Source organism: Dendrobates tinctorius, unplaced genomic scaffold, assembly GCF_039654945.1.
Source record: "Dendrobates tinctorius isolate UK_male_01 unplaced genomic scaffold, ASM3965494v1 ptg000030l, whole genome shotgun sequence".
Taxonomy (NCBI): domain Eukaryota; kingdom Metazoa; phylum Chordata; class Amphibia; order Anura; family Dendrobatidae; genus Dendrobates; species Dendrobates tinctorius.
The window spans coordinates 20198245-20225059 of NW_027361698.1; the positions used below are offsets into that span (position 1 = coordinate 20198245).

The window sequence follows — 26815 nt, forward strand, 5'->3', positions numbered from 1 at the left end:
TATACAAAATGCAATAACCACAAAACCTGACAAACGTAAAGGAGCAGAGTGTTCTAAGAGAAGAAGTACCCCAAACATCTAGGTATGCATGACTATAATCTTGCAAAATTCATATCAATGGTACATGTCTAGTCAGGCCAATTGATAAAAACTGTAAAGTCATCCATGCTTAATAAGTCACATACTGACCACCAATTGGGACAGTGACGATAATGTCTGTAAAGTGGTGGAGAACATGGTGGTGCTATAAAAGTGATTAAAATAAATAAGTAAAACAAAGGTATAGCTACTGGACAATCCCCGATAAAGTGTCTCAAATAAATTAAATAAAAAATACTTCCCTCTGAAAGAACTATAAGCCTGCAGCACACACGCTATTTAATAATGTCACGTGACTGCTGGAAGACATAGCGCCAATGCTGGAATGATACCAGTCTTGGAAGTATATGATCTGTTTTTTACTTTATCTGGGGTACTAAAATAGTTAAAGAGGTTGTGTATTAGTGGACAACCTCCTTATATTGCCAAACACGTATACACTAATATCATATCACTTTATACTTACTTTGTGTCTTTTGTGAATGATTGAAGCTAAATACACCTGTACGTTCTAGCCTCTCCAGCAGCCAAGAATGATTTACTCCAGAAAGAAGTTCTTCATAAAAAGTATTATCTAGAAAACGATCTTGTTGTATCTGATCAGTGTTCAGACCTGATAACATACCAAAGGAACTTGCACTTGAACTCAGAAATGAATTTGATTCAGAAAAAGATCCAGAAAACTGACTTATTTTACTCCAAGAGCTGGATCCATGGCTGCTGCTAAAACCCAGACTTGACTTATCATTCCCTTCTTCTGTACTCTCACATGGGTCAATATTGTCCACCAATTGTGCTTTTGGACTTCTTGAAGAAGACAAATTTAATCTACTACTTTGGCAAGGTAAAGATGTTCTATCAGTTGAAGTTTCCACAGAATATTGTTGATGAAGGAACTGCAGTTCCAACTTATCTTCAGAACTCGAGTCCGATGTATAATGGCTAATAGTAGACCTATGTCTTGAAGGGAATGACATTTCAATGTGGGCGTCATCTGCAGTATCTTTGGTTTCTGTTTCTATGTCAATTCCATGAAACAACCTTTGTTCTTCAATTCCACCTACTAGTGCTGTAGAATTTACTGTGTTTTTGGATATTTCAACAGGTATATCATTCGTATCATCTTTTATTTCAGTCTCTCCTTCAGCTCCAAGAGAAAATGTTTGTCCTACAAAGCCACCAGGGTCTCTGTTATCAGTAGTATCTTCTGCTTCAGCTTTAATGTCAGTTCCATGAATTACAATGTGTCCTTCATGAGAACTTGATGGATGTAGATGTGTTAAATAATTTGCATGCATTTTAGTCAAGACATTATCTGTACCATCTTCTGTTTCGGCTTGTAGGTCAACTCCATGCAACAATGTTTGCCCTGCATTACCGCTTGGTAGACTCGTATTGATTCCAAAGCACATATCTGCAGTATCTACTGTTGCAGTAGTAAAGTCAGCCATATTTTGCAGCAATTTGTCTGTAACACCACTCACACAGTGTGTTCCTGCTACGCCACCTGTCTTATTGACATTTGGTAAAAATGATGATTCTGAACCATGCTCAAGAAACTCAAAGCCTTCATCATCTGAAGACTGATCGGTGTCTGCATTATTTGATACAGCAGCCACCAAATTTTTGGTAACTTTTGCTTTTGAAAGGTTTCTGTCAATTTTCCCAACTTTGTTGTCTGGATTACATAAATCATTTGAAAATGATTCTTCTGGTTCCTTATATGAGGAACAGTCAGACTGGTTAGCAGAGTTATTCATTTCTTGAATCGAGAGCCCCTTAAAATTTACATCAAGGTTTTTGTCATCTCCATGGATGTGCTCCACAAGGTTATCTAAGGAGAACACACAATCCACTTTCTCTGCATTACTACCATCTTGTTCTTTTTCCTTTTGCTGTGGTATGAATTCCCAACTAAAAGATGAATTTGACAAACTTGAGCTATGACTACTATTGAGTGACCTACTTAATTTCCGTCTAATACTATCAGAGTGACGTACTGCATCAGACCGTACCAATTTTCTTCTTCTGGCTGATGTCTCCTCTGATCGATCACTTTTTTCATCGGTGTGGCTGGACGTGTTGTCTATTGTGCTTACGGTATCACTAGTCTTTAAGGCGGTGACACAAGCACCTGATCTTAATCTCTCTGTGGTGACATGCTGCTTACATGTAACCTCAAACGCTTCACATACAGAATTGTGATGATGAGAGTACACATCCAACAACTTTGTAAAACTGACTTTTCCAGTAAATAGATTTTTTGTCACACAATCCTTATAGCTGTCAGGAACATAACAATTGTCTTCTGAGGTACGGAAAGGTTGTACATCTAAGTGTTCTTTAATGGAGCTTACAAGAGACATGATATCAATGGATAAGTCTACTTTATCTCGTTTATCTGGCAATATATTATATTTCGCAAGTTTCTCCATGGCTTCTTTACAAAGTTCGTTCACATCTTCATTTACGGGGGCTTTGCAGTGAAGCCACTTGTTCACATTTACAAGACAAAAGGCCGCCTTGACAAAGCTGTGGAGCTCCTGCTTACTTATCACTTGGTCTCCTCTCTTTTTGCTGAGGAGACCAATTTGGAATGATTCCTTAGCTTCAGAGAGATAAAGAGACCTTTTCTCAACTGGACACTCTTTTGACAAACTATATGATAATAAACATGTCCCACGAATGTTCTGACAAAAAAAAAAAATTACAAAATAATGTTAGGTCATTGGTTTTAGGTAACTTGAAATATACAGTGCTGTGATGTATATGAATTGAAATCTGTTAAAATAAAATCAAGCAAACTATTATGACTACTTTTATATGTTGGTTCTGTTAGTAACAGATATCATAATCTGTAAATTCTGATGTCTAAAATAAAACCCCAAAGCTAAAAACATATGAAGCATTCGTAGTTTCAGCAGTTTTCATTTTTAAGCGCTGCAAATACTGACACATGCACACCCATTGTATTCAATGGAGGTGCGCACATGTCAGGTTTTTCACACGGACCGTGTGTTTGTAAGAAAAACCGTCAAACATGTCATTTTTATATTAGCAGCACGGACAAAATGCGTGCCACACACATGCACACTGAGAACACATGGGGATGATATTTGTGGTTCATCAGCCCCTGGGCTTGATGTCACCTGACAACACAAAGGTGATATCAACCCCAACCCTATTACCTTACTTACCACCGCCACAGAGAAGTAGGAAGAGCTAGGTTAAGAGCCAGATTTGGCACATCTTATGGATGTGCCATTTCTGGGTGACTGAGACCTTATGTTGGTAGCCGGGGGGGGGGTGTCTGTTTAGTCTTTGCTGGTTTGAATTTATAGGGATGTTCTACATAATTTTTTTTCTGGGGACTCCCGTAAATTCACCAGGAAAGCAAATAGCCTAAGCAAATAGCTGTGAACTGTTATTAATAGCCCGGGAACCTCTTGGGATATTAACCCTTTTCCCAGATTATTAATATCAGCCCCAGGTTGTGGGCTTTCGCTCTGCTGGTTATGAAAATTATGTGTGAGCCCACACCATTTTTTACATTTTATTCTTTATTTTACACAGGAGGGACACATCTGCTGCTGAATACAACTCCCATCGTTGTCCCTGGTTGCGCTGATCTCAGGGAGACCAAGCGGCAATGATGAGAGCTGCCTTCATCAGCTGGCATCTGGAATCAGAGCGAACAGTACTGCTTTTCCTACGCACCAGTATGTGTCACACGGACTACACTTGGATGCGAAACACGGACAATAAACGGACACACAGATGTCATATACATACATACAGATGGCACACTGACACGGATCTCATCAGTACTGTTTTTTCCTGTACAGCAAATCACCAGGATGTGTGAAGGAGGCCTTAGAAAGTATGATCAGTAGTGCATCAAACCTCATACTGTTCCTAAACTGAATTTCATTCACCCCTCTAGGAGTTATCTATTTTCGGTCTTTTAAAAAAGATTTTTGTTTGTTACTTTAAATCATTGTTGCATTCTAAGAGTGTTAACACTTTATTTTTTCTGTTAATGTAGATGTGTGAGTGCAAAACAAAGCACCATTTGGGGTACTAAAATATTGTGATTTACTTTTTTTTAAGCTTTTTGGGTTGAGCTGAGAATAAAATGTTATTCTGCCATTTACAGTGTGACCCCTTATGTTACTTCTATTTTATAGGTTGTACCATTAAGGAAGTAGTAAATATATTCATTATTTTAACGTTTTCCTACTCTCACACATTAATAGCATGCTTCATGAAAAAAATATGCAATTTATGTTGCTGTATTCCAAGAGACAACTTTTTTACAGGATTAGTCATTTTTTTTAGAAACATTTTACAAGACATACTGTTTATTTTTTGAGGGGAGTGGGTAAGGGGGATGAAGAATTGGAAAAAAGTAGTTCTGATACAGTTTTTACCTTTCCACACTGTTTATAGTGCAGCTCCTGTGCTCATGACTTACTCGTCACATAACCATTGTCATGAAGCGTAAATAGGTTAGGGCTCTGTGCACATTGTGTCTGAGGCCTATGTTTATTGCATACACAGGAAAAAGTTCCAGCATACACATCTACTATATAATCGTCTAATTCTGTCTGTCTGTCTGTAACGGAAATCCCGCGTCACTGATTGGTCGCGGCCGGCCGCGACCAATCAGCGATAGGAGCAGACCGGCCGCGAATTGGCACAGCATTTGAACGATGCCCGCCACTGCTACCGTCGGGAGATCTGCGGCGCTAGCTGCTGATCTCCCGACGGTTGCCGCGGGTCATTTCCTGCCGCACGGAGGTCAGCGGCGACGCAGCCGGGAGATGACCGGCGCAGCGTTCAATGTGCGGATGATACCCAGGGTCCGGAGGAGAGGAGACTCTCCTCCAGGCCCTGGGTACCATAAACCAATAAAAAAAAGAATTAAAATAAAAAATAGTAATATACTCACCTTCTGACGGCGCCTGGACTCTTTCCCTCCTTTCACAACGTGCCCGGCATCTTCTGGTCCTAGAAATGCTTTGCGCGAAAGACCGCTGATGACATCGCGTTCTCGCGAGAGTGACGTCATCTCCGGTCCTTCGCGCTAAGCATTACTGGGATCGGAAAAGATGCTGGGAGCGTGGAGAGGAGATCGGGGGCCGTCAGAAGGTGAGAATAACCTTTTTTTAATTTTTTTAAATTATTTTTTACATTCTATCTTTTATTATTGATGCTGCATAGGCAGCATCAATAGTAAAAAGTTGATCACAATTGTCAAACACTATGCTTGACAAGTGTGACCAACCTGTCAATCACATTCCAAGCGATGCTTCAAATCGCTTGGAATGCGCTTGAATTCCGCATGCGAAAATCGAGTGAAAAACCATGTTTTCAGTGGGAAAACACATGCGAATTCGCATGCGTTTTTCCCGCGGCGGGAGTTGCGGAAATGCTGCGGAACTTTCCGCAACATTTCTGCAACGTGGGTACTTAGCCTAGGTGACATACAGCAGCGACCAGGCCCCCGCTGTGAGATCGCTGATCGTGGTGGATCGTCCTGGACCATCTTTTGAACGTCGGTCTCCCGCTGGCCATATTCTAGAATACCCGATGCGTTAGAATCGGGCCACCATCTTGTTAAACATATCCATAGCCCCTTTCTCAAACAAAGGGTCGCTTTTGATACAGTTTTTTTTTTAAGTGGTCCTCTATGCACAATGTTTTCCATTGATGCCTATGCAATGGTATAGGTGAGAACCTTCTCCTGTAATTCTAGGAATTACATGAAAGCTAGTAAGTTATTATTACGGTAGCCATATTAAACAGGAAAATATTTCTTTAAGTTATAGACAAACAACAAACAAGCATTGCTTATTTAAATTAGTAATCACTTACCAGGTTAGTAAGGACAAACAGGGGTGTGTATAGACTAAAGGTTGCTGCCAGTTTACATGCTTCTGCTGCAGACAGTAATCTGTGTCCATACTCTTCCAGTAAAGTCTGTCAATAAAAATATACACGTTCTGGTAGGTCTGCATAACTCTTAAATGCTAAACAAGATTTAGAGGGGTCCGGGCCTTAGGCTACAAGTCTGCAGTCACTCTATGTGACTGTAGAATTGTAAATCCTCACATCGCATGCACTGTGCGCTGTAAGGATTCTCCAATGGCAGCACCAGAAGCAGCAGGCATGACCGCGAGTATGCATTTTGCTTACATACGATCACATGCCAACTAGACCTGGGCGGCCTCGCTCAATAATAATAATAAATTTTATTTCTATAGCGCCGACATATTCCGCAGCACTTTGCATTACAGAGGGGACTTGTACAGACAATAGACATTACAGCATAACAATAATCACATAGATCATAACAGATACCAAGAGGAATGAGGGCCCTGCTCACAAGCTTACAATCTATGAGGAAAACATGGATTTTTGTGATAACTCACTGTAAAATCCTTTTCTCCAAGACGCTCATAGGGGGACACAGATACAGTGGGTGTATGCTTCTGCCGCATGGAGGCTGACACTAAGTAAAAAAAAAGAGGTTAGCTCCTCCTCCGCTGTATACACCCTCGCCCCTATTGCAGGCGGAAATCAGTTTGGTGCCAAAGCAGTAGGAGGACAACAAAATCAGCCTTAATACAGGTACAACATGTCCAAAACACCACCCTTATATCAAATTAGTAAATGCATATAAATTTAAACAAAACAAGAGCCAACTGGCTAATAGGGTGGGTGCTGTATCCCCCAATGAGCGTCTCGGAGAAAAGGATTTTACGGTGAGTTATCACAAAAATCCATGTTTCTCCTTCGCCTCATTGGGGGAGACAGATACTGTGGGACGTCCTGAAGCAGTCCCTGGGTGGGAGATTGACTCACCGATCCAAGCTACATGCACCTCTTGCTTAAAAGGTGTGCCACCGCTGCTTGGAGAATCCTTCTACCCAGGCTTGCATCTGCCGAGGCCTGAGCATGAATATTATAATGTTTGGCAAATATGTGCAGGCTGAACCAGGTTGCTGCCTTGCAAACCTGTTCCGTCGAATCCTGGTGCCGAAGCGCCCAAGAGGCGCCCACTGCCCGAGTAGAGTGCGCTCTGCTCTGATCCCTGCTGGAATCGGCGTGCCTCTAATGCAGTAGGACCCCTGAATAGTCAAACGATTCCATCTGGCTATGGTCGATTTTGAGGCAGCGAGTCCCTTCCTGCGCCCTTCGGGGTGCACGAACAGCGCGTCTGTCTGACGAAAGGGTGCCGTCCTCGACACGTACCTCCGGAGGGCTCTTACCACATCTAACGTGTGAAGAGCCTTTTCCACATGGTGCACCGGTGCTGGACAAAATGAACGCAAGACAACATCTTCATTAATGTGAACAGAGGACACTTTCGGCAGAAAAGGAGGGGCTGGTCTGAGCACCACCTTATCCTTATGGAAAGTGAGGAACGGGGCTTGGCAGGATAGGGCTACCAGTTCTGAAACCCACCTTATAAAAGTGATGGCCACTAGGAACACCACTTTCCAGGAAAGGTACCTCAAGGAGATATCCTGAAGCAGTTCAAATGGAGCTTCCTGCAGGCAGAACACTTAGGACCAGGTTAAGGTCCCAAGCGTCCATAGGTGCCTTATAGGGAGGTACCAAGTGGGAGACTCCCTGGATGAAAGTCTTCACCTGCAATTCTACACTGGAACAGGACAGATAAGGCCGATATTTGTCTCCTGAGGGAACTTGGGGCTAAGCCCGAGTCTAGGTCAAGATGTTGGGGATCGAGAATCTCAGCAGAGAAACACTGCGGCCTCAACACCAAGCAAAGAACACCTTCCAGGTGTGGTGGTAAATTCGTGCTGAAGCAGGCTTCCGGGCACTAATCATTGTAGCGACCACCTTGCTCCCGAACCCTGCTTGGGTTAGAATCCAAGATTCAATGGCCATGCCGTCAAACACAGCGCCCCTGAGTTCGGGAGACAAATCGGCCCTTGAGAAAGTAGATCTGGGCGCTCTGGCAGGCGCCAAGGAACGTCGGCGAGCAGCTGCATTAGATCTGCGTACCACGCTCGCCGGGGCCAGTCTGGGTCCAGCAGAATCGCCGGGACCCCTTCCGTCTTGATTTTCTTGATGACCCTTGGAAGTAGTGTCAGCGGGGGAAATAGATATGGGAGGCGAAACTGGTTCCATGGAAGAACCAACGCGTCCACAGCGATTGCCTGCGGGTCCCAGGCCCGAGCGACATATGTGGGCACCTTGGCATTCTCTCTGGACGCCATCAGGTCCACATCCGGAGTTACCCCTCAGCTGACAAATCTGCCGGAAGACTTCAGGATGTAGAGACGACTCTCCGGACGCAAGACCCTGCCGGCTGAGAAAGTCTGACGCCCAATTTTCCACGCCCGGGATGTGGACAGCCAAAATCACAGAGTGGTTTGCTTCGGCCCACTGCAGAAAGTGCCCCACCTCGCGCATGGTTGCTCTGCTGCAGGTGCCCCCTTTGTGATTTATGTAAGCCACCGCCGTGGCGTTGTCCGACTGAATCCGGACAGGGCGGCCTGCTAGAAAGTAATGAAACTTTTGCAGAGCCAGCCGAATTGCTCATATCTTCAAAAAGTTGATCGGGAGGCGTGCCTCCTGTGGCGACCACCGTCCCTGGGTCGTGTGGTGGCGAAACACCGCACCCCAGCTGAGGAGACTGGCGTCGGTTGTCATCACCAACCAATGGTCTGGGGAGAAAGGTTTCCCCTTGGTCAGAGAGGAACTGGTTAACCACTATCCTAGCGACTGCCTGACTTGAAAAGACAGTCGGAACTGCCGATCAAGCGTGAAGGGATTCTTGTCCCAAGCTGAAAAAAGGGCGTGCTGCAGGGGGCGAAGATGGAACTGGGTGAACGGTACCGCTTCCATTGCTGCCACCATTTTCGGATCGGAAGGTATGAGGGACTGGTTGCTGGAGTGTCCGGACTCCCTGCCGGAGCGCTCACACCTTTTCCTGAGGGAGAATTACCAACCCTCGGCGAGTGTCGAGAATCATTCCTAGGAAGGAGATCCTTTGAGCTGGCACAAGGGATGACTTCTTCGCATTGATCAACCACCCTAAGCGGGCAAGAGTATCTAGCGTGATGATGACATTTTGAGAATGCAGTATGGCCATGACAACTGCCATAACCTTTGTGAACACTCTGGGACCGTGGCTAGCCCGAAGGGTAGTGCTTCAAAATGAAAATGTAGATTGCTAATGGTGAAGCGTTGAAACCTCTGATGAGGAGGAAAAATGGGAATATGCAGATATGCGTCCTAGATATCTATTGAGGCCAAGTATTCTCCCTGCTCCATGGCCGATAGGACTGACTGGAGAGACTCCATCCGGAAATGTCTGATCCTGATGAATTTGTTCAGAAGCTTCAGGTCCAAAACAAGCCTGACAAACCCATCCTTTTTGGGAACCGCAAAAAGGTTGGAATAGAACCCCTGATTTTTTTCGTGTTCCGGCACTGGAACAATGACTCCGTTGTACTGGAGCAATTTGATGGCTCCCAATAGAGCCCTTGCCTGGGCATCCACTCTGGGAATCCGGGAAAGAAAAAAACATTTTGGCGGGTATCTCACAAATTCTATTTTGTAACCTAAGGCCACCAATTCCTTTACCCATGCGTCATGAGCGACATTGGCCCAGACATGGAAAAACCAGAGTAGGCGGCCGCCCACCTTGCCAGTGTCGTCTGGTAAAGGCCTCAAGTCATTTAGCGGACGATCTTTGGGATCTGGATCCCCTTGATCTGGGCTGCTGAGTACGCAATCTCCCCAATGGGTTGGCTCTGTGAGACCTGCCGCTCCCTATCCTGGTTGGGGCAGCCTGAGGCGGCATTGGCCGCTGTAGTCCACCCGGTGTTGCGAAAGGCCTGAAAACGTGCCTGAAACGGGTGACGAAAAAGCGGTTTGACCCTTTGTTGAGGGAGAAACCCGCTCCTTCCTCCTGTGGAGTCGGAGATAAGTTGGCAGCCGCACTGATAAGGCAGGGAAGTCAAGGACTTCTTAGAAGAAGAATCGGCTCGCCATGGCCTTAACCATAGGGCTTTTCTGATCGAAATTGCATTAGCGGCAGCAAGTGCTGAGCAACTGGCCACATCCAAAGACGCATTGATTACATAGTCTCCGGCCATCGCTATCTGACCTGCGACCTCCGAAATCTCTGCTGGTAGATCCTGCTCCTGCGCAACCTTGTTTAATGTTTCTGACCATGATATCATAGCCTTGGCTACCAAAGTTGCTGCGAACGAGGGAGCGAGTGCTGACCCTGACGTCTCATATGCTGAGCGAGCTAAGCTCTGTATAGGGTGATCCGTGGGATCTTTAATCGAGGAAACACTAGGGACGGATAGCAGGGTCTTAGTGGCTAGGCGCAAAACCGAAGGATCCACCATCGGGGATTCCATCCATCTTTTACAGAGGTCTGGAGCAAACAGATACCTTGTTTCGAGTGCCTTTTGACCCGAGAAACGCCTGTCTGGACGTTCTCTGTGCCGCTGCACTATGTCCTCAAACTCCGGGTGAGAGGAAAAAATTCTGTGCGGGCACTTCACTCGCTTAAATGCCACTTTATGCCCCGTAGCCGCTGCGGGATCATCCTCAATCCCCAGGGTCTGCTTGATGGCTTCTATGAGGCTGTCCACTGTTTCACGTGACCCTGGAGTGTCCAGGTCAAGGGGCTCGTCTGGGTCGCAATCTGAGGTCTGCTCGCTATCAACCACTGGTGACGGGGAGCGAGAAGCAGAGCTTACGGATGCCAAGGCACCGGATGGACTGGGCGAAACCGTGTGGATTCATTTCATCCGGGTCTGCCAGGAGTGAGAGCAGCCACTGCAGGTCGGAGGCTTTTGTGAGGTGGAGGTTCCCTCTAAGGCCGGCGAGCCATCGTCCCTGCCCCTATCTGGGGCTTGAAGGGACTCTATTGCTCTCGTAAGCGACGCCAAGGACTGTGACAGTGATCGGCCCACTACGGGTGATTTGACACATTGGTCGCAGGGGAGGGCTCCTGGGCATGTTCGGATTCGCAGGCTTCGCATAATCGCTTGCTCTGCGCCCCCGGAAACGCAGCCCGACAAGAGATGCATGCAGCGTAAAAGAACGTGCGCGTCTTTGCCTTTTTGGACATACTGTATCTGTCCGCTGCTGGGGATGTGGGGAGGAGGTAGCACCTTGTTATCCCTGTAGCATGGCCTCCCAGGCAGCACTTACCCCAGTCCTGCACCCCCCGTCCTGGCTGCTTGCTTCAAATCGCGCGCCACCAGCTGTGGGAGAGAGCCAGCATGTAAAACCGCTCTAGGGGCGGTGCTTCCGTTCTGCGGCCTAGCCACACTCTGAAGCCGGGGCCTAAATTTCTTCCCCGCCACCCAGTGTGGGGCGGACCGCCGGAAGTGATGCGCGGCTCCAGGGGCGGGACTTCCGGCCGCAGCCTAGCTCCGGCTGCAGCCGCGGCCTCAATTTTTCCCCTACCCGACCGGGGGGCGCGGTACACAAACAACATGGCGCCACTAACTGCGTGGCGACGCCTGACGGATCCAGCCACCCTCAGCCTTGCATGGCCGGTGGCTTCCGCCGGCTGGGGGCTCCAGCCCTGAGATCTTCGCATGAGCCCTCCCAGACCCTCTCCTCACCGATGATCCTCTTCAGCCTGAGCGTAGGTATGTGAGGGGGCCTTGATAAAATAGGATGGTGCAGGCACCCTAGCTCCATCTAACCCCTTCAGGGGGTGAGGAGAGGGACCGTGCGCCACCTTGCAGCACCGCAGTCTAAGTGTTGGTGGAGCAGTGGGGGCCACACGGACTAGTCTTGTGCCTCTGTACAGCCCATGGTTTCAATACCTAGGGGTGGTCAGAGCTAAGTCCGGCATTGTGTCCCACGACGCGGGAGAGGATACGTGGAGGGACACTCGCACGTGCTCGCCTGTTGTTGGTTTGGGGAAATCAGACCCTTTCAATAGGATCCGTTGCCCCTGTCACATCTTCATGGAAAAAGATGAAAAAAGTCTGGAGAAAAAAATCAGACGTGTGCCTCCATGGACACTAAGCAAAAAACTGATTTCCGCCCGCAATAGGGGCGAGGGTGTATACGGCGGAGGAGGAGCTAACCTCTTTTTCACTTAGTGTCAGCCTCCTAGCGGTAGAAGCATACACCCACAGTATCTGTGTCCCCCAATGAGGCGAAGGAGAAAAGGTAGACACGAAAGGTGGGTGGTAACAATTGCCCTGATTGTATGGACCAGCCATAATGTTAAGTGTGTAACAATACAGACACAGAGGGCTAATGGATGCATAAAGCATGTGGGAAAATGATGCGGGGAACCTGGCTATGGTAAAACTTTTGGCTGTGCCACACAGGGATAGATTAGGTTAATGTGCTGAGGCGGTAGACCAGTCTGAATAAATGCGTTTTCAGGGCACGCTTAAAATTGTGGGTATTGGGGACTAATCGTATTGACCTGGGAAGTGCATTCCAAAGAATTGGTGCAGCACGTGTATAGTCTTGGAGACGGGAGTGGGAGGTTCTGATTGAGGATGCTAACCTCAGGTCACCAGCAGAACGGAGGGCACAGGTAGGGTGGTATACTGAAACAAGGGAGGAGATGTAGGGTGGTGCTGAGCCATGGAGAGCTTTGTGGGTGAGGGTAATAAGTTTGTACTGGATTCTGGAGTGGATGGGTAGCCAGTGTAATGACTGGCTTAAGGTAGAGGCGTTGATGTAACGATTGGCGAGGAATATGATCCTGGCGGCAGCATTCAAGACAGATTGGAGGGGGGAGAGTTTGGTAAGAGTGGAACCACACACGGAAATGGCAATGTCGGGTATAGGTGCATTAGTAGCGGGAAGGAAACACAAGGAGTTCAGTCTTTGACAGGTTCAGTTTCAGATATAGTGAGGACATGATGTTTAACACAGCGTTTAGACAATCGCTGGTGTTTTCTAGAAAGGCAGGCGTGATGTCAGGAGAAGAAGCATATAATTGGGTGTCATCAGCATAGAGATGGTACTGGAAACCAAATCTACTGATTGTTTGACCAATAGGGGCAGTGTACAAAGAGAAGAGGAGGGGGCCTAGAACTGATCCTTGAGGAACCCCAACAGTAAGGGGAAGATGAGAGGAGGAGGAACCAGCAAAAGATACAGTAAAGGGGCGGTCAGAGAGATAGGAGGAGAACCAGGAGAGAACGGTGTCTTTGAGGTCAATGGAACGGAGCATAGCGAGGAGGAGCTGATGATCCACAGTGTCGAATGCTGCAGAGAGATCCAAGAGAAATAGCATGGCGTAATGACCATTTGATTTAGCTGTTAGTAGATCATTAGAGACTTTAGTGAGGGCAGTTTCAGTAGAGTGTAAAGAGCGGAAACAGTTCAGGTGTCGCTTCCACTTTCTAGTTATATTAATCTCAATCTGGTTCCACTGTTGGGGAAAATTAGGAACAAAATAGGGACATGGAGTAGATTGCATATCTCAGTGGTATGGAGAATCAATTTGATTAATATGATTTTAATGCCTCAGCTGTTATATATGCTACATAATGCCCCTATCTGGATTCCCAAAAGGTGGTTCCGCACCATTAGTTCCATTTTCAGAGATCTGGTTTGGGGGAAAAAACAGGCAAGGCTTCGACTGGAAATTCTGCAGAGACCTAAGGATGAAGGAGGATTGGCGCTTCCGAACCCTTGGATTTATTATTTAGCTGCGCAGGGTCAACATATAAGGGGCTGGAGAGAAATTGATAATATGAGTTCAGCACAAAGGGTCTTGGCTCATGTTCTAGATAGGAGTCCACTGATCCAGGGCCTGGAAGCAGGATGCTTTAAGAAGGTCGGATTAGTCTACCCTACCTGTTTACTGATTCATAAGATGTGGGAGGAAATTAAGAAGATTAGGGGGGTGGAATATCTAACCGACTTCTCTCCAATATAGAAAAATTACAATCTACCGGAGTTTGTTAAAATGGTGGACTTTAAAATTTGGAAGGGTTTGGGAATATGTTACATTGGCCAGGTACAAGATGGGCAGGAGTTGTTATCTTTTGATAAACTACAGGAGGTTTATGGGCTGCTGAAGATCTGTAGGTTCCAGTATAGGCAATTTCACCATGCTTACAGGACCCAGAGTAAAACTGTTAATATGAAGGTTCAGGTGGATATTCTGGTAAATTATGTTTGTGCAAAAGGGGAAACGAGAAGTGTTGTTTCCGGTATATATAGAGACCTACTGTTTGCTTTCCTACAAAGGTATCCAATTAAAGCAAAAGAGAAATGGGAGAATGAGGTAGGGGACATAGAGGAAGATAAATGGGAAACAATAATGGAATATATACCTAAGCTATCACTGAGCGAACCGGTCAGACTTTCTCAGTTGTATGTGCTCCATAGAGTGTACAGGACTCCGGATAGGCTATACAAGGCCGGATTGAGACAGACCTCCGAATGCCAGAGGTGTCGGAATGAAGGGGCTGGGATTGTTCACATGCTATGGCAATGCCCAAAGCTAAGTTCGTTCTGGGTGGAAGTGACGGCCGCAATTGAAAGGGCATATAATTGTAGAATGGAAAGGGACCCTCTGATTTGTATTTTGGGATATGTAGAGGAGATAGAGGTATCGAATTTTCATAAACTAGCAATAGCTAGATTGTTGTATATTGCGAGAAAATTAATCGCCAGATGTTGGATAAGTGAAGACCCACCGTCAATGCAGGAGTTCTATAGGCAGTCTGATTATATTATGGGTATAGAAAAGAGTATATATGAGAAAAGGAAAAGGGCTGGTACCTTTGAAGCAATATGGAATCCCTGGGCGGAGAGATGCTGATCTCAGGAGATCTATGCTGCATTATTGTGTACTGTTACTTACAGTAAATGGTTGTATATGTGCTTTATAGAGGGAAAGGGGGTGGGGAAAAGGAATGGAGAATATATTGAAAATTTTATAACGTGTCTACTGTTGACAGACTTTATATGTTTGTTGTTTCGTATGTTGTTATGCAATAAAAATGTATCTGATTTAAAAAAAAAAAAGAGCGGAAACAGGATTGGAGAGGGTCGAGAAGAGAGTTATCAAAGAGATAGCGAATAAGATGGGAGTGGACCAGGTGTTCCAGGAGTTTAGAGATGAAGGGAAGGTTTGAGACAGGTCTGTAGTTAGCGGCACAGTTTTGGTCGAGGGATGGTTTTTAAGTAGTGGATGTATGATGGCATGCTTAAATGAGGAGGGAAAGATACCAGAAGAGAGAGAGAGGTTAAATATTTTAGTTAGGTGAGGGGTGACAGCAGGGGAAAGGGACTGGAGTAGATGTGACAGAAATGGGTCACTGGTGCAAGTGGTTGGGTGAGAAGAGAGTGAGCTAGATGCAGTGGGGGAGGGAGGACAGTGCATGGTATGAAGTGATTGGGAGATAATTTCCTGTCAGATCTGGTCAATTTTTTCTTTGAAGTAATTGTCCAGATCATCAGTTTGAAGCTCCGTGGTTGGGGCCTGTACTCTTGGGTTGAGTAAAGAATGAAGGGTGTCAAAGAGACGTTTAGGGTTATTGGACAGTGAGGTGATGATGGTGTTGAAATAGGTTTGTTTTGAGAGGTGAAGGGCAGTGTTGTATGTTCAAAGCATAAATTATAATGGATGAAATCTTCATGTAGATTGGATTTTCTCCACAGACGCTCGGCGCACCTGGAGCACGGGGGAAGGAAACGTGTTTGCAGGGTGTGCCAGGGTTGTCGCCGTTTGTGTCGTGCTGTGTTGTCAGTTCTGCCAGAGACTTCATGCCAAGAGGTTCGCAGATGAACAGGGATGTATGGCTAGCTGCCCATCCCCCGACCACATGGCTTGCCTAAAGACCATTAAGCAACTAAAAGTGTTGATCTATGTTAATCCCCTTTTATTTTATATTTGCAATGTACATATCTAATGTCTCAACTTTGTAACATCTTTTTATCTTTGTAATCACTGCCCCCTTTGGGGAATAAATCGTAAATTTATCAGTCTGCCTTCATGCTCTAAGAAACGACCTTAAGCGCCTTAAGATAATTACGCTACTGAATTGGGTTGGCTTCGAACCCCTCTATTAAGTCTATAGCTTAAGCAGAGAAATCGGGAGCTGGTGGCAGCGTGGTGTGTTTCGGTTGGTTGGTCTAGCTGGCGGTACGGAAGGGTCTTATATGCTGAATGGGTGGCTGCGGCCAGAGCATTGATAATTCCCTTACTGCTGCGGTCTAATCGCCTGTGCACAACAAGCAGCCCATCCAGCGACTAATTATCCTAGGTGTAGCTCCCTGACTGACCTGAGGATAAGGGGGCGCCGGAGAGCTGCGAGTTCCAAAGTGGAAATGAGAAAGTTGGATATACCTAAAATCCCCGCAGTTCGTGGAAGGATGTTAGCAGTGGTGGGGTATCCAAAATAACCCCCCTGCGATAAATTGTGAGGGCAAGACTAGCTTGCTGTATTTTTGTTACATGGTGCCAGCGGTGGGATAACTAAGATAAGCCCCCACTGTGCCTGTGATAACTGTGTGTCGGCAGTGCATCGCATCCCTCCGTCCGCTGACATACCCGTGTCAGCGGTGGGTTTGTGACATATTGGTCACAACTGTACTGTAACTGACGTCACAACTGCAGCTGTACTGAATGAGGCTAGACAAGTCTAGTTGTAATGTGGCTGTAAGTTTACAAATTGCATACTTGCAGTGACATGACCGTTTACTCCCGACACTCACACCAGAGAGTCCTCATAGCGCAGAGTGCACATGATGTGAGCATTCACAAATCTGCAGTGAAAAGCCTAAAGTGGAAAAAACCTCTACAACATTTAAATATACAATTCCATATGAATAGTTTGATATTACAGGTAAAAATATAAAATTGTCAAAGCAACATTAAAACATCTCAGATTATAAGCAGTCAAATGTGTAATATAACACTTACCAGTCCTACATGGGTACTATTTTTGAACCTCTGGTAGTCATCCTCACTCATCGATACAAAAATGTCAGCTAGGATACCAAGAGATGTTGCAATTCCCTTAAAATAAAGGATATAACTTAACAGTGAGACTAACTAAAGAATGAAAATAATTAATAGTTTATTTTAAACAATTAACAAAATGCAAAGTGAAGGAACAAAGGAAACCTAAATTGAATCAATATTTGATGTGACCATATAAATAATGTATAGCTAGCACATAAAAAAGTAAGAACCAGTGGTCACTGAGCACATTTTTGTCTTCAGCTTCGAGCAGGGGATGGGTTTTATACTGTCCCTGCAAAGGGAAGGATTAGACTTCCCTTGTGCTTTCCTTCTGCTTCATCTTTTTGAGACTATAATAATTGATCAATTACTTAAAACAGTAATTAGACAGATTACTTAGCAAGCTAAAACTTCCTCCTTGCATCTCATTATCAGAGAAAGAGCAAACAACTGTATGATTGCACCTGAGACTGGCCTGTCATTAAACATTTGCCTTTGTGCCCCACTTGAAAGCTATAACTTTAGCTTTTCAAAATAGGAAAGGATTATAGACGTGAACAGAACGCACCAAGCTGCTCCCATCTTTCTGATGTTGTAGCATGATAGAAAGTCTGAGTTCACTGTCTACAAGAGCATCAATCACATGACCACTAGCCTGAACATCTAAATTTAATGTAGCAAAGACTACCTTTTTGTCAGGTATGGGGAGTTCAAAAAAGCCAACAATAGAGGTCCAGATCAGCTCAGCTGCTTCGTACCACATGCCTGCAATCCACAAGAAGCATATTATAATTACTCACATACAATAAATACATAGGTCCATAAATTTCAATATTGGAAAGTATTTATAAAGCAAGCACTTATATATTGCCAATTACATGGCTTGTACAGTGAAAACAAGTTATCACTTATCTAGTGGATAGGTCATAACTTGTGGATCGATGGAGGCCCAACCGCTGGGTCCTGCACTGATTGGCAGAAAAGGGAACTTTTATCTCCCTGTTAAAATGGAGCAGCAGTGGGTATGCTTCACTTTTGCCCCATTCATTCCCTATAGGGCTGAATAGCGCTGCACCAGGATTTGTCCAGTAGACTCATATGGAATGAATGAAGCGGTGGTTGGGTGTCCAAACTGCCATGCCATTTTGGAAAGGGGATAAAGCTCCTGTTAGGATACAAATTCCGATCAGTGCAAATAGGTGATAAAGAGGTTGTCCAGGTAAAACAAGTTAAGAGCTAAAACAATGGGTTTATACTTGTAGTTATTATAAAATGAGCCAAGTAGATTAGTTAATGGAGCCTATTAATGTCTATAGTACTGAAACACTGACGAAACCCTGAAGGACTCCACTACGCTTTAGAAGGGTGTGTTGAGTATTGCTGTGGTTAGATGTACAGTGAATTCAGCTCAGTGTCGTCACATTTGATATCAATTGAAGTAGACACAAACAACCTACCGTAATTTTTTTTTTTTTTTAGAAGTGTAGGAAATTGGTTATGAATAAAAGAAAAACTGCAGAACATTTGTACAATTCACAAAATATTCACCAAATATTAAGAAATGGTACAATTTGTTAAAGTTCACAATAGACATATTTTACTGGTTATAAAAACATACTAGTCATTGACATGTCTGATGTAACAGGGACACAAAATATAACCCTGATTTTGGAACTTAAAATTCTGTACTCTACATCATGGAAAGTTGTCTTAGGCAAGGTTCACATTAGCGCAGCGTATCGTCTGCATGCGCAAACGCATGTCAAAAACGCGTACAAGAGCATGTTTACGCAGAGTTTTTTATCCGCATCAGCTTACGCATGACGGAAAAAAAACCTGCTGCATTTGCATGCGTTTTTGCATGCATTTGCGTTTTTTTCAGTGCATGCCTTCGGAGAATTTCCTTGTCACAAGCCTCACCCAATGGGCGTGTCTCATTTCCCGGACATAATTATGTGAAAAACGCATGTCCTCATGTATGCATGTGTTCCCATAGACAGTAATGCGTTTATTTGACGCACTCATATGCCTGCGCATGGATGCGCATATTTGACAGATTTTTGCCTGTTGAAAAAATTCAACATGATGTGTACGCCGGACCCCACCGCACACCGAAAAACAACGCTGACGCATGCAAACTGATGCAAACGCATGCCCCTGCGTATACCATGTTAAAGATAGGGAGACATGACGCATACGGATTGCTGCTGATGAAATGCTGCGCAAACAGACGCAAATGTGAAACCAGCCTTAGTGAAGTTTATATAATTAAGCTGATTATAATAAAAAAAGGGGCAAATGTGTTGTCTGTCAAAATATCCTACGAAGGTAATCTGAGTCATTTGAAAACTATCCCTTCATTGAAGACTCTTATTAACCTCTTCAAGACCGCCCACAGTAGATAAACGTTGGCGCTTGCTGGGCTTTGTGCAGCGCCGACGTTTAACTACTGTCGGCGGTTTTGTGCCCCCCGGGACCCCCACATACCTTCCAACGCGGGGATCCCGGTGCACAATGCATGCTGGGACCCCCGACGTCATCGAGACCTGATTGGTTCAGGTCCCGATGACGTCAGCATCACAGCAGCCAATGGGAGCGATCGCTGGGAAAGCTGCTTGTTTCCCGGCGATCTCCCTCATTGTAACGCGGCTTCTCCCTCTGATCTAACACTGACAGCTGATCAGAGGTGAAGCAGCGTTATTGTGTGACTAGATCGCTGCCTGGCACAGCTGATCGCTGCCTGGCACAGCTGTGCCAGGCAGCGATCTTGTCACACAGTAACGCTGCTTCACCTCTGATCATCTGTCATTGTGAGATCAGAGGAGAAGTCGCGTTATTATGTGCCAGGCAGCGATCTTGTCACATAGTAACGCTGCTTCTCCTCTGATCTCACACTGACAGATGATCAGAGGTGAAGTGGCGTTACTATGAGTCAGATCGCAGGGCAGCGATCTTGTGACAAAAATAAAAAAAAAAGTAAAAAAAAAAAATGCTAGGGTTAGGGTTAGGGCTAGGGCTAGGGTTAGGGTTAGGGCTAGGGTTAGGGCTAGGGCTAGGGTTAGGGCTAGGGCTGGGATTAAGGTTATGGGTGTGTTGGTGTTAGGTTTGTGGTTAGGGTTATGGTTAGGGCTGAGATTAGGGTTAGGGGTGTGTTGGGGTTAGGGTTGGAATTAGAATTGGGGGTTTCCACTGTTTAGGTACATCAGGGGCTCTGTAAATGCAATATGACGCCCGCAGACCATTCCATCAAAGTCTGCATTTCAGAACGTCACTACTTCCCTTCCGAGCCCCACCGTGTGCCCAAACAGTAGTTTTCTCCCACATATGGCGTACCAGCATACTCAGGACAAATTGGACAACAACTCTTAGGGTCCAATTTCTCCTGTTACCCTTGTGAAAATAAAAATTGGGGGCTAAAAGATCATTTTTGTGGAAAAAAAATGATTTTTTTATTTTCACGCCTCTACATTATAAACTTTACTGAAACACTTGGGGGTTCAAAGTGCTCACCACACATCTATATAAGTTCCTTGGGGGGTCTAGTTTCCAAAATGGGGTCACTTGTGGGGGGTTGCCACTGTTTAGGTACATCAGGGGCTCTGCAAACGCGACATGACACCCGCAGACCATTCCATCAAAGTCTGCATTTCAGAACGTCACTACTTCCCTTCCGAGCCCCACCGTGTGCCCAAACAGTAGTTTTCTCCAACATATGGCGTACCAGCGTACTCAGGACAAATTGGACAACAACTCTTAGGGTCCAATTTCTCCTGTTACCCTTGTGAAAATAAAAATTGGGGGCTAAAAGATCATTTTTGTGGAAAAAAAATGATTTTTTTTTTATTTTCACGGCTCTACATTATAAACTTTAGTGAAACACTTGGGGGTTCAAAGTGCTCACCACACATCTAGATAAGTCCCTTGGGGGGGTCTAATTTCCAAAATGGGGTCACTTGTGGGGGGTTTCCACTGTTTAGGTACATCAGGGGCTCTCCAAATGCGACATGGCATCCGATCTCAATTCCAGCCAATTCTGCATTGAAAAAGTCAAACGGCAATCCTTCCGTTCTGAGCTCTGCCGTGTGCTCAAACAGTGGTTTAGCCCCACATACGGGGTATTGGCGTATTCGGGAGAAATTGCACCAAAAATTTAGTGGTTCATTTTCTTTTTTTACACTTGTGAAAATAAAAAAAAATGGTTTTGAAGTAAAATGTTTGTGAAAAAAAGTTAAATGTTTATTTTTTCCTTCCATATTCCATTCATTCATGTGAAGCACCTGAAGGGTTAATAAACTTCTTGAATGTGGTTTTGAGTACATTGAGAGGTGCAGTTTTTAGAATGGTGTCAATTTTGGGTATTTTCTGTCATATTGACCACCCAAACTCACTTCAAATGTGAGGTGGTCCCTAAAAAAAATGGTGTTGCAAATTTTGTTGTAAAAATGAGAAATCGCTGGTCAACTTTTAACCCTTATAACTTCCTAAAAAAAAAAAATTATGTTTCCAAAATTGTGCAGATGTAAAGTAGACATGTGGGAAATGTTATTTATTAACTATTTTGTGCGATATCACTCTCTGATTTAAGGGCATAAAAATTAAAAGTTTGAAAATTGCAAAATTTTCTAAATTTTTGCCAAATTTTGATTTTTTTAACAAATAAGTGCAGATCATATCTAAAAATTTTTACCACCATCATGAAGTCACGAGAAAACAATGTCAGAATCAGCAGGATCCGTTGAAGCGTTCTAGAGTTATGACCTCATAAAGTGACACTGGTCAGAATTGAAAAAATTGGCCCGGTCACGAAGGCAAAAACAGGCTCGGGTGCGAAGGGGTTAAAAGCAGGATTTTGAAATTAATGATGGCCAACCAAAAGATAACCTTTTGAAAAATAATAATTTAAGTTCCTCCTATAATCAGATCCTTGCACACCATACTAGTCTTCATTCATTTTCATTTCCTTCACATGACCTCACCCCTTACATTCTTGGGGTTGCGGTCTTCTTTATAAACAAGAATATTTTTTCATATTTTAAAATTCCCATATTATGTTTTATTCAAGCAAATAAAATAGGAAAATAACAACCCAAGTATAAAAAAAACTAAAATATTACAATAAATATCTATTACACAAAAACAAAAGTAAGGTGGCCTCAAATGTATGTAGCTAAACAGTATGCATGTCAATCTGTAACAATATGTTATTGATTCTGAAGTAATTCTTCACCTAATTTCTGTAGGATTTGTCCTCGTATCTGTATGCAAACAGACTGAACCAGAAGTCGATCACTCTCTTCAGAATAATTCCAAGTACCTGTTTATTGACGGTAAAATTAAAAATAAAATATGAAAATATGTAAATAATTAGGTATATATGTGTGTTGTATATACCCAACAATACGGCACTTCTATGCACCGAACAGCATGAGTGCAATGGAGCAATGATAGATCCCCTCCCACCACCAATGTAAGTTTTTTATTAATTAAGAAAATTGTTATTGAAGCAGTTGACATTAGAGACTTCAGAACAGCTCAACAGTTATAAGGGCATGATGTAAATTTTCAATAAATACACTGCCATACATGACCACTGTTCATACAAGTACAATCTCAACCCCATTAACTCACAATCCCCCCCAATAAACCCGACACTCTCGTTTCTTGGGGTACTTCACCTGTATAGACCAAAATAAATAACACAATTTGACTCTACTTATATAAGAGCTTTAAGTCAATAACCTATAATGTAATTTAGCCTCATATATTCCAATGCTAATAAGATGAAAAGCACATCCGAAGCTAGCACCTCAGACTTTACTGCAGGGCATCTTATCCAATCTCCCCAATGTTTTCCGAATTTGCCAGTTGCTCCCCTTTTAATGGAAACTTTTTTCTCCATTAGGATTGTACTATTTAAGCACTGAACTACTTTACTATCAAGGGAGGACCACTTGCCAACCAATATTTGGCAATGGTCTTCCTGGTGTGATATTATACTTTAGTTATAGCCAAGAGTACTGGAGAGGAACCTCCAATATCTCCCATTAGACGCAAGACATAAGACATGGGGCTGAGAGGAACAAGAATTATTTGTTATGCATTGCTTATATAACGCTATCATATTCCACAGCGCTTTACATACATTATCATGTATGGGGCTCACAATCTAAATTCCCTATCAGTATGTCTTTTGAAATGTGGGAGAAAACCGGAAAACCCGGAGGAAACCCACACAAACACACGGAGAGCATACAAGCTCCTTCCAGATGTTGTTCTTGGTGGGATTTGAACCCAGGACTTAACCACTGAGCCACTGTGCTGCTGTTAAAAACCTCCAAAATTATTTTGTCTAGATACTCCCACAGACCCACCAAGTTGAGAACAAGACCAAAACATATGAATCAAATCCTCTCCATCTTCACCACAACGGGGCAGCGATCGTCTGTTCTGAGGCCCATTCAACATAATGCTTTTGGGGTTCTATAGACTCCATGGATCGAAAACAGTTGAAACTGCCTCTGTGCTGTACTAATCGATATCCGGCTTGTGGATTCCAAGATATCATCCTATTCTTCCTTGGAAACATGACTCACATCTCTCTCCCTCCTTGTTTTGACTACAGTCATTGGGTCACCCAGGATTCTTGGGAACAAAGAGCTATACAGCAAGGAGATAATACCCTTAGTCGTTTAACCCTGCATCACATAGTCTAGTATCCCATTAACAGAGATGGAAAAGTTCAAAAATGGTCTCTTGAGCTCTTACTTGATGTCTTAGTTGTAGATATCTGAAGAGTCCAGAATTACCCAAGTTGAATTCCTGTTTTAGGTGTTTAAAAGAGCAGACAATTGATACACACACCTCAATCCCTCTTTTTACTACTCCCCAAACCCTTCCGCAAGTTGTATTTACCTCAAACAAGGGTTATTCCAAATAGGAGTTTTATTTAGAGCAATCTCTTATTCCGAGTAACTTCTTACAATTCCACCATGTTTTATGCACAAGAAACAGGGTTGTGAAATCCCCTGAGATATTCTTAAATTTATGAAATTCCAAGAGGTCTAGCAAATTTGCACTCCCGATGAAATTTTCAAGACTATATAGTCTCTGCATCTTGAATTGCTTTCAATGTCCATCTACTAAAATATTGGAATTGGGATGCCAGAAAGTACCCACAAGTATGTGGGAGTGTAAAACCTCCTTGATCTTTGGGTATCTGTCATTTTTAAAGTTTTATTTTTGGAATTCCCCACTTTCAAACCAGGTCTCTAAAATATTATGCATTTTCCTAAACCAATATTTAGGTATCTGGACCGGAGAGTTGTGAAGGGCATAAAGAATTTTGTGAATAAACACATTTTGATGGTTCTGCCCAGAGGTGATAGTGGTAGTATCCCCCAAACACTATCTTTATTTCTTGATTTGATTATCAGAATTAATTTATTAATTTTATTTAGTCCAAAGACATACTGATAAGGAATCTAGATTGTGAGCCCCATCGGGGACATCGATGATCATATGTGCAAACTGTAAAACGCTGCGGAATATGTAAGGCTAGTTTCAGACTAGCATTTTTTGCCAGCAGCGCATGCCGCCGCTAAGCCCCACCCCCCAGTCATCTCCGCCTAGTATCGCACACGGCTGCATGCGATCTGCACACCCTATCTTTAGCATAGGGTGCGCAGACTGTGCGCTGACCGTGAGCTAGAATTTTGCGTGCGCTGCGCCCTTTTGACGGTGCTCCGAGCGCACCAAAATGCAACATGGTGTGTTTGGCGCACACCGGCGCACTGTTAAAAGGGCGCAGCTCACACAAAATTCTACTAGTGCACGGTCAGCGCACGGTCTGCGCACCCTATGCTAAAGATAAGGTGTGCAGATCGCATGCAGCCGCGTGCGATACTAGGCGGAGATGACCGGAGGGGGCGGGGCTTAGCGGCGGCGTGCGCTGCTGGCAAAAAACGCTAGTCTGAAACTAGCCTTACCGCTATATAAAAATAAAGACTATTATTATTATTAGTCTCCTTTGTAATGTAGACACTGTCAGAGACACCGCACTGCACTTGCTCATAGAGCCAGTGCGCGTGTCCTGAGTACAGAAGCAGTGCTAAAAGTTACCTGGGGAGCAGGGCAGCAGAGGTGACCATGCGTGCTTCAAGCTAAGAGTGTCAGGGTCCAGTCAGCGCTGGAAGGTAAACAGGCACGGGACCTGCGGACACTGAAAATGAGTAAGCTTGCACGGGACCTATGGTCATGTGACTGCAAGGGGGCGGGGCTTAGCGTCCTGTATTCAGATAGGACAGGACACCATACAACAACTCAGAGTCAGGCAAAACAGAGGTCACAGCAGTACGGGCAAACGAGGTACAGGAGGGACAACAGACGGGTAGTCAGACAGAGCCAAAGGTCATACACAAGAGGGCGACGTGGTACCAAGGGGACAAGCAGAGAGAAGTCAGGTCACAAGCAGAGAGTCATACACGAGAGATAGCGCAGTACAAGAGGGTCAGGCAGAACTCGTAACAGGGACAGAACCAGATCACAACCGAACAAGCAAGCAAGATATCAGGCACAAGGCACACGTATACAAGAGGTCACTTAACTCAGCCGAGGGCAGGAGTATAACTGACACCGGACCCAGGTCCAGTGAGCACTAAATAGCCTCCTGCTGCCAGAGAGAGGCAGCACAATTAACCCATAGTATAACCAGGACGGGTCAAAGCGAAAACCCGTCCTGGATCATGACAGACACCTTGATATTTGAATTTCTGTACTATTGCAATATTTGAGACCGCATCTATCCCCTTCAAATCCTTCCAATCCAGGGGGAGAAGCGCAGATACGGTAACTCTGGAACGCTTCAATGGTTCCCAATGATTCTGAGATTGCTTTTCAAGACATATTTTACTTCATAATAGTGGTAAAATTTGTTCAATATGACTTTTGCTTATTTATGAAAAAAACAGAAATTTGGCGAAAGTTTAGAAAATGTCGCAATTTTAAAACTTTTAATTTTTATTTCTTTAAACCAGAGAGTTATATCTGGTATTTTTCCAACAAGATTTGCAAAACCATTTTTTAAGCCACTATTTCACATTTGAAGTGGCTTTGGAGGGCCTATATGACAGAAAAGTCATACCCAAAAGTGACACCATTCTTAAAATTGTACCCCTCAAATCCTCAAAATCACAATCAAAAGAAGTTTATTAACCCTTCAGGTGCTTCACAGGAATTAATGCAACATGGAAGGAAAATAATAACATTTTAGTTTTTTCACAAATTTTTTTTACTTCAGACCCAAATTTTTATTTTCACAAGGGTAACAGGGAAAACTGAGTATGCAGTTACCCCATATGTAGTGAAAACCTACTGTTTGGTCACATGGCAGGGCTTGGAAGGGAAGGTGTACCGTTTGACTTTTTGAAGGCAAAAATGGCTGGAATTGAGAGAGGACGCAACGTTGCGTTTGGAGAGCCCCTGATGTGCCAAAACACAAGTACCCCCATTGTGGAAACTAGACACCTCAAGGAATGTATCTGGATGTTAGATGAGCACCTTGAACCCCAAGCTTCTTCACATAAGTTTATGTAGAGCCGTGAAAATAAAAAGTCACATGTTTCCCATAAAAATGTTCTTCTAGCCCCAAATTTTGCATTTTTACAATGGTAATGGTTTACAGGATAAATTGCACCATACAATTTGTTGTGCAATTTCTTCTGAGTACACCGATACTGTATATGTGCGCAAAAACTA

The 26815-nt window shown here is 44.2% G+C and overlaps 1 protein-coding gene across 7 annotated transcripts in view; it reads right to left on the minus strand.

The window, feature by feature from the left end:
- The window catches only part of ALPK1 (alpha kinase 1), a 268067-nt gene that overhangs the window by 37374 nt on the left and 203878 nt on the right, over positions 1–26815 (minus strand). For 6 of the 7 annotated variants that reach the window (XM_073571946.1, XM_073571943.1, XM_073571942.1 and 3 more), the window contains 5 exons: positions 22290–22376; positions 17751–17827; positions 17021–17116; positions 5977–6081; positions 566–2789 (listed from right to left, as the gene is read on the minus strand). In XM_073571946.1, the coding sequence (XP_073428047.1) occupies positions 566–2789; positions 5977–6081; positions 17021–17116; positions 17751–17827; positions 22290–22376 (2589 nt within the window). The remainder of the gene's footprint in view (positions 1–565; positions 2790–5976; positions 6082–17020; positions 17117–17750; positions 17828–22289; positions 22377–26815) is intronic. The other variant, XM_073571947.1, reaches the window with a different exon arrangement.